Source organism: Elephantulus edwardii, unplaced genomic scaffold (genome assembly GCF_000299155.1).
Source record: "Elephantulus edwardii isolate Elephantulus edwardi_28Jun2011 unplaced genomic scaffold, EleEdw1.0 scaffold00055, whole genome shotgun sequence".
Taxonomy (NCBI): domain Eukaryota; kingdom Metazoa; phylum Chordata; class Mammalia; order Macroscelidea; family Macroscelididae; genus Elephantulus; species Elephantulus edwardii.
Genome location: NW_006399805.1, coordinates 4,992,782 through 5,001,157, shown reverse-complemented (window position 1 = coordinate 5,001,157; position 8,376 = coordinate 4,992,782). Strand labels below are relative to the sequence as shown.

General features: G+C 45.2%; 1 protein-coding gene across 1 annotated transcript in view; it reads left to right on the top strand.

Annotated features, from left to right (window-relative positions):
- Positions 1 to 8,376, top strand: part of SLC35B4 (solute carrier family 35 (UDP-xylose/UDP-N-acetylglucosamine transporter), member B4) — a 31,898-nt gene that overhangs the window by 5,383 nt on the left and 18,139 nt on the right. Inside the window, exon 2 of the mRNA XM_006887201.1 lies at positions 2,377 to 2,490. Within this exon, the coding sequence (XP_006887263.1) occupies positions 2,377 to 2,490 (114 nt within the window). The remainder of the gene's footprint in view (positions 1 to 2,376; positions 2,491 to 8,376) is intronic.

Genomic DNA, 8,376 nt, shown 5'->3' with positions numbered 1-8,376 from the left:
GACATGTCCCTCCTTATAACATGTCCAAAGTATGTCAGATGAAGCCTCAGAATCCTTGCCTCCAAGGAGCAGCCTGGTTTAACCCTCTCCAGAATGAATCTGTTTGTTTTCTTGGCAGTCCATGGTACATTCAGTACTCTTCTCCAGCACCACAGCTCAAAGGCATCAATTCTTCTGTCCTCCCTAGTCATTGTCCAACTTTCTGATGCATGACAAGTGATTGCAAAGACCATGGCCTGTATCAGATGCATAGAAAGTCGAATGAAGTTCAAGAACATGAGAGATTTAAGGGTGCGGATTGAAGATTTGACTGTGAGGTTTTCAGATGGATTCAAGCTGTGTGCTTGATTTCTGTTTTATGGATACTGCCACTAATAGCTATACTGCAGTGGGTTCCTAAAAGGCTGAGTACATTGACTGTGTAAACATCACATCGTGCACATACGTTAGATGTTGTCTCAGTTGTCTGGTGCTGCTGTAACAGATACCACAAGGGGGGGACCCTGAAGAACAGAATGCATTTTCTTGAGGTTTTGGAGGCTGGAAGGCCGATTGAGGACGCTAACTCTGGGGAAGACAGTTTGTTGGCCCAGGGAAAGACATTTCTCTTTGAACTTCAGTTCCTTGGCCATCTTTGCGAGGCACCTGCCTTCTCCAGGTTTGGGCTTCTTGTCTGTATTTTTCTGCTTCTCTTTGTATTTCATTACTGATTAAACTGAGGACACCACTTCCACTGATAAAGCTGCGATAACATAGCAGAGAAACCCAACAAAAACCTGTTTCCTCTAGTTGATTCTGACTCTTCGACAGCCTGTGGGACACAGTGGAAGGACCCTATGATGTTTTCTAGGTTCTCAGTCTTGATGAAAGCAGAATGCCTCATCTTTCTCCTGTAGAGCAGCTGATGGGTTCAAACTACTGACTTTCCGCCTGGCAACCAGGTGCTCTAACCACTGTGATACTAGGAACCTTCTTACAGTAAAGCCTCAAATCACGCTCAGCTGGTCACTTTGAATCCTGTAGAGCAGAGGACTTAACCATCGCACCCATGGGCTCATAGTGGCCCTGGAGGATAGAGTGGCACTGCCCTTTCGGGTTTCCAAAGACTGTCCGTGTTTATGGGATTGGATTTCCAAGTTTTTTCTAGTACCATCCAAGAATGAGTCTCTGTATCAGCCTTTCTTTACAATTTTATAATTTTGTAACATTTTTCCTTTTGTAGCTGCTTCCCTCACTCAGCACAGTGTCCTCTACACTCTTTTGTGCCATGCCGTGTTTCTTGAATTCTTGATTGTTCTGTAGTGTTGCTTAGTCCTTCACTGTGTGAATGCACTTAATTATCCACCCATCCATCTACCTGATGAACACCCGTTCATGTCTGTCTCTTCACTGTAGTAAATAATGCTGCAGTAAACACGGGTGTGTATGTGTATTTTAAGTATGTCCAGGACATGAAAGAAGCAGCAGACTGGTCAAGAGGGGGTCCTCAGTGACAGCAAGAGGCCCCAGGGTTGGAGTTTGTCCTTCTGGTCTCACTGCGCTGGGAAGCTCCTTGACACCAGGAAAGCGAGGACACGTGTGATCTCCAAGGAATGCCAGGCCGACAGGTGCCAAAGGAAACAAGACTTGCCTCCAGAATCAGCAGAGAGAGGGGGGCCCTTTTAGAACTGGTGCCCACAGTTTAGGCCTCAAGCTCCCTAAACTGTAGAGAATAATACTCATTTTGTTAGTCATCCCGTGTGGTATCTCCATTACAGCAGTACTGGAAACAAAGACTCTCTGTGTACCTTTAAGTGTATCTACGCCAATAAAAGGAGTAAGTTCCCCCCTCCTCACCCTCAACAAGCAGCTTTGCCCCGTTGGGCACGACCCGGAGTGGTGGCTCACCGGATGCATTTCACTGGACAGTACTCTGTAAACCCCTAGTTGGGCCTAGATAGAAGCATTCCAGGATCTTGACCAAAGTCGGCTTACTTGGGTAAGAAGTTCATTTCCTGCGGCTCACTATGGGAGCGGTGTCGTGTTCCAGGGAGGAGTATGTTGGAGAGGCTTGTCCGTATGGCCTGACAGACCTAGGGGACAGTCCACTGAGAAGGCGCCCCATTCAGGGTCTCTCTCCGTGGTGCAGGGCCCAGTGTCTGCAGTCCTTGACCGTGAACGCCCGGGTGGGGGCAACAGTGGGCAGTTTGAGCTATCAGTGCGACATCAGGGCGACACGTCTTGTTCACGTATTTATATGTCTGCAGTCCTTGACCATGAACGCCTGGGTGGAGGGCAGCAGTGGGCAGTTTGAGGTATCAGTGTGACACGTCTTGTTCGTGTATTTATTATCTCATTTTTGTGTCTCTGCTTTCCTCTCTGCCATCTGCCCTTCAGGAAGCATCCAGGATGTGGGAATATCGTGACATTTGCCCAGTTTTTATTTATAGCTGTGGAAGGCTTTCTCTTTGAAGTGGACTTGGGAAGGAAGCGGCCAGCCATCCCAATAAGGTAGGCGCACTGAAGTCCTCTTACATTTCAAAGAAGAGCTTTGCTTGGTTCTTCTTGTTTAAAAGACACACGAGGCATCCTTTTGTGAGATTCTGTCAGATCAGTGAAATAATAATCCATTTCTGAATGTTACATGCTGTAAAAGCCTCTGCAGACCCTATTTTTTTTTTAAATTTTCTATTTATTTAGTGAGTGAGTGAGTGAGTGAGTGAGTGAGTGAGTGTGTGTGTGTGTGTGTGTGTGTGTGTGTACCGTCAAATCAGATCTGACTGGTACAGGAGGTGATTGTTCCTCCTTCTTCAGCAGAGCATCTGGTGGATTTGAACCGCACACCTCTGGGATTGCAGTGCAGTTTCCTGCCACTAGGCCACCAGAGCTCGCCAGACCCTATTTTTGATATAAAAATAAAGCTCTTGAGTTTACTGTGGTGGCTCCAGCCATTTGTGTGTGTGTGTGTGTGTGTGTGTGTGTGTACACACACATGCATGTATATATAGTACATTGTGTACCTCCATGACACTTCTGCCTCTCAGCGATCCTGTATGACAGAGTACAGCTGCCCCATAGCATTTCCAGCCTGTCATTGTTATGGGAGGAGATCACCACGTCTTTTCTCCTGTGGAGTAGTTGGCAGGTTCAAACTGCTGACCTTGTGGTTAGTAACCAAGCACTTAACGCCAGTACAACCAAGACTCCCAGGTTTAGCACACCTTTGTCATAGGTAGGGATGCTAGCCTTTACTCTGGTGAAGCTGTCAGCTGTGCTAAGAGAGATCACATTGTTCCTTCACAAGGTCACATGGCAAGGGCAGAACGGCAGCTTCCAGACCTCTGGCTGTTTGTCCACTTTGGACCACTCTCCTCTCTTAGGTTAAACGCCGTGTCCAAAAATCAGCATCCATGCTGTCCAGGCTAGAACAATGTAATCCGCCTGTGTTTGAGTCCTCAGTGGGCTGTTTGCACGTAGTCCCTCTGACGGTCAGGCTTGGGTATCCCCACCTCGTAACTCAAGGAAAGGCTTACGCTGTCGCTGGCCTATCCCCACGTGTCCTAGGAGCTCTCTGTAAGAAGCCTCACTGGGGTTTGTTATTAACAGCTTGCTTGTGACTTGTCTAAAGTAAATAGTCTATGTTTTGTTGTTTATCTTTCATAAACCCACTGGCTCCAGACTGCCGTTTACCACACTCGGAGCAGGGGGCCTGTCCGAGACCTCTGATCCCTCCTCCTCCTGCTCTCTTCCCATTTTGTCACCACTCACATAGTCAGGGGGCCACTCTCCGCCCCTGCGGCTGTCATCCTAGCACCCTGCCTGCTGCCGCCCTGACTCCCTTCCTTTCCTCTATTCTCTTCCTCCGTCCACTGTGTCTGCCTGCCACACTCAGTCCCATCCTGGTCACGGTGACATCCCAGTACACAGCATGCCCTGGCGGTGGTACTCCCAAGGGTGCCTGTGTGTGCCTGTTTAATTTCCATGTGTGAAGACCATGTCATGTGGGCAGCAATACGGAATAAGTTAGAATTAATTATCAAGAACAACCTTGACGAACTCCATCTCCTTCAGTGGCATCTCTCCTGTGCAGGACTGCAGCGGTTGGCAGGAAGCGCTAGGAAGCACTGGGAAGTGGTCTCCAGTTGGATATTCTGAAGGGATGCTCTCCTCAGTACAGCCCGCCATATGAGGCTGCCAGGGTGACATTTGCTTTCAAGACAGAAAGGACAGGAAGGACAAACAAACAAATGGGGCAGTCAGGCAGGAAGTGGGAAGAGTACCACCCACGTTGAGTGCATGGCAACCAACATCACAGAACAAAATACAGATAAAGTGGTTGAAGGGGAAATTAACACGTTCTGTACACTCTCATGCCACAGTTAATTTTTTTTTTTTTTTAATATGATAGTCCTTGGTTGCTGGCAGTTTTGCCTGTGTAGACTCCTGTGTCCTGCGTCCATAACACAGGTCACCACTGGGCCAGTTGGTAGCACCGTGATGGGTGGAGAGGAGATCGGTAACAATTTCAGCTTGCTTGGGTCCACAGTCAACACTGGAAGTCAAAAGACAGATTGCACTGGGAAAACCTGCCATCAGGGACCTCTCCAGAGTATGAAAGTGCGAAGATGTCGGTCTAGAGACTCAGGTGCGCCTGATCCAGGCCATGAGAGCTGGACAGTGACTAAGGATGACAGAAGAATTGATGCCTTTGAGCTGTGCTGCTGGAGAGAAGTATTGAACAGACTGCCAAGAGAACAGATAGGTCTGTCCTAGACAGGTTGAAACCAACCTGCTCTCTGGAGGCAAGGCTTTGGAAGCTCCGTCTCACACACTTTGGGCACTTGGCCAGGAGGGGCCAATCCTTGGAGAAGGACATCATGCTCGGAAGGGTGGAGGGACAATGCAGGAGAGGAAGACCCCAGATGAGATGGATTGACACAGCAGCTGGGTATCGGGGGTAGGTGGATTGGAAACAGTGAGATTGGCTCAGGATAGGACAGGGTTCAGAGCTTTGTACACAGGGTTGCTATGAGTCATGGGTGACCCAACAGCGCATGACAACAACAGCAACTTCTGTCTGTTAGGGGGTCCTTGGTGGCATAGACCATTCTGGCAATCTTTCCAAATGCCTCAGCCTTGAAACCCCTGTGAAGCAGTTCTGTTCTGCACACCCGAGAGTTCTTAGAACAGACTCCGCGGGGACTAACAGTGGTGCCTGCCTGTCCAAGTGTGTGGCTCCATGCCTAACAGAACAAGTCTGAGTCCAGGGACATGGATAGGGTCGTCTTCCTGTCTTAGCCTTCCCCAAAGTTGGAAAGGTGGAAAATGTTGGTGATGTGTGTGCGAAGTCCTAAACAGGAGACCAGTGCACGGAGGAGAGAGGGTTCCTGAGTGGAAAGGCCATGGGAACATCAGACACCGCTCTGCAGGGCTTCCTATCTCTATTATCAATTCCAGTCTCCTGGGGACGACGCTGGAAATGTTTTGTTGGCACGTTTTTTACCCCCTTTACGTAAAACTTGTCTGGAAAGCCAGCAGTTCAGGAAGTACCCATGGTGGTTATTCCACGTCTTCAGAAATCAGTACAAGTCGGATGGTCAGTGTAAACGGTCACTCAGCCCTGCCCCAGCTGCACCCGGTATCACACCGCACCCTCATAAACCGAGCTGTTCGCGATGTTTCTTGTCCCTCTACTTTGGAGACTGTCATCACTAAGAGTCTGTGAAATGCATTAGTCTGTTTACTGAGGGCTCACCAGAGAGGACGTGACATTGTGAAGACCTCATGGGCACCCAGGGGAGCAGCTTCTTCCCGGAACAGCTGTTCTTCTGAAGAGCTGAAAATACTTAATTGTTTAAATAAGCTTGTCTCTTTTTTCCTTTTGCCTGGAAGCTAGCAGACTGAACAAAATCAATATTTGTGACTTACCACGAACGTGTAGGAACTTGTATTGAAATGAAACGTCCAATATGATGTCTCCCCTTCCGTCCTGCAGGCCTTTATTCTGTTTGCACTGTTACTAGTCCTTGAGTGCTTGTGTTAGGAAATTGCTGATATTTATCCCCTTTTGACCAGCAAAATATGGAAGGTTTCTATGAATTAATGTGTACAAAAAAGTATCATAAATGCTTTCTAGGTCGAAGTGGGGGCTTAAAAACATCAACTTCTTAGTTCCATTTATTTGTTTATTAAGTGTTCACCTATGTTTATTCCTTTAGCTTTCTAAGTTATTACAGTCACTGGGGGGTTTTGTTTTGTTGGGTTTTGGGTTTTTTCCCCCTTTTGGTATTTGTTTTTATTATTATAAGGCCTGTTGTTGTTAGGTGCCATTGAGTTGGAACCTACTCATGGCTGGCTCTCCAGCAGGTTTTCAGAGTCTGTAAATACTGGAGGAGATCATTTATCTTTGTCCCATGGAGCAACTGATGGCTTCAAACCATGGGCCTTGGGGTTGGCAGCACAACTTCTTACCATTAAGCAACCAGACTCCTATAAGACCTATAAACTTAAAAAGCAAAACCCCTTATATTGAATACAAATCTTTCTATATAAATGACATCCTTGTTGATTCAAATACTGCTGATCCAAAATGTGGAATGATTTTAACAGTTGCTAGCTCAAAGCCTTGGCCAATCTTTTCTTTACGAATAATGACATTTCAGAACAACCATGAGATATCATCTTATCCCAGTAAGTAGCAAAACTGAGCAGAGCAGCAAGCAACAAATGCTGGTGAGGTTGTGGAGAAACTGGAACCCTGATTCACTGTTGGTGGGAGTGTAAAATGGTACAACCACTGTGGAAGATGGTGTGGCACTTTCTCAAAAGGTTGCAAATAGAGATACCATTTGACCCGGCAAATCCACTACTGGGAATATACCCCAAAGAGACCATAACATATATCCAAGCAGATATATGCACACCCATATTTATCGCAGCTTTGTTCGCAATAGCAAGGAGTTGGAAACAACCTAAGTGCCCATCAACAAACAAGTGGATAGAGAAGCTGTGGTATATTCACACAATGGAATACTACGCTGCATTGAAAAACAAGGAACTCGTGAAATATATTTACTTCATTGAAACAGATGAGGGAGAAAACTTTTTAACAGGGATATGTGATTAAATATTACTGTAATGACAGGAGTCCAGAGCGAAGGCTGAATAGTGGAGTGGACCTGGGGGGAGGGATTGTAAAACAATGAAAGAATTCAAAGAGAAGAGCGTACTGGGGGGTGAGGAGGGGCAGGATGAAAAGAGCAACAATGAATGAATGGAAATCCAAAGTCTCTGTAAATTTTCATTAAAATTAATAATAAAAAAAGAATGCTTTAACCACCAAAAAACCCCAAGTAATTAAAATTAATAATATAAACGAGAATATGGATGAACTTTTAGAGAACTCACCATTTTCCCATGTTTCATAGGTACGTGAAAATGAAATACAAAGAATTGATAGAATTTTAAAATCTATTTACATTGAAAACATATCATGTCTCTCCACAAATGCTTTTAATGCCTGGTTTTGTAGAGTTAAAAATAATAAAGGAATGCTTCTTTAAACTTTCTCATTTGATCTGGTACATTTTTCTAAAAATTATTTTTTATTGGTTTTCATACAATAATTGCATTATGTTTCATTTATATACAGTTGTGTTTTATACAGTCTCATTTACATTGTGCTCATACAATCATTCATATATGCTCTATTTTACATTATTTTTTTAATTGGTTTGCTTGCGAAGTTTACATACATTGTGCTTCACACTGTTCTTCATTCACATTGTGTTTCACACAGTCATTCTCATTTATGTTTTATAAAATCAGTCCCCATTAGACCTTGCCCGTCATTACCCCGTCCTTCTGCCTGGATCCTTCCCATTTCTTCCCCCTGCCTCTACCCATCCTACCTGTCCTCACTCCTCTGTTCCTCCTTCCCCTCCTTGAGGTCCTGTACATTTTACTAGTTATCTTTCTGTTTGTACAATAATGGTCTTATACAGTATTTGTCCTTATGAGACTGCCTTAGCTCATTCAGTATAATATTCTCCAGCTCTCCCAAGTTACACAGTATTTTTAAAAAATATTATGTGTTTTTGAGTGCTGTGTAGCATTCCATTGTGTGAATGTATCACAATTTCTCAGTCTGTTCAGTTGTGGTTGGACATTTTTTGTGTCGTCTTTCCTCAGGGATCTCTGGTGATGCAATGATTAAGGAATTAGCTGTTAACCGAAAGGTTGGCAGTTCAGACCCACCCAGTGGTTTCATGGGAAAAAACCTGGTAATCAGCTAATCAGCTCCCATAAAGCTTACAGCCACCAACACCTGTGGGGAAGTACCTGTTTGATGAAGTCACTGAACAACAACAGGGTTGAACTTCATATAATAATGTTGTT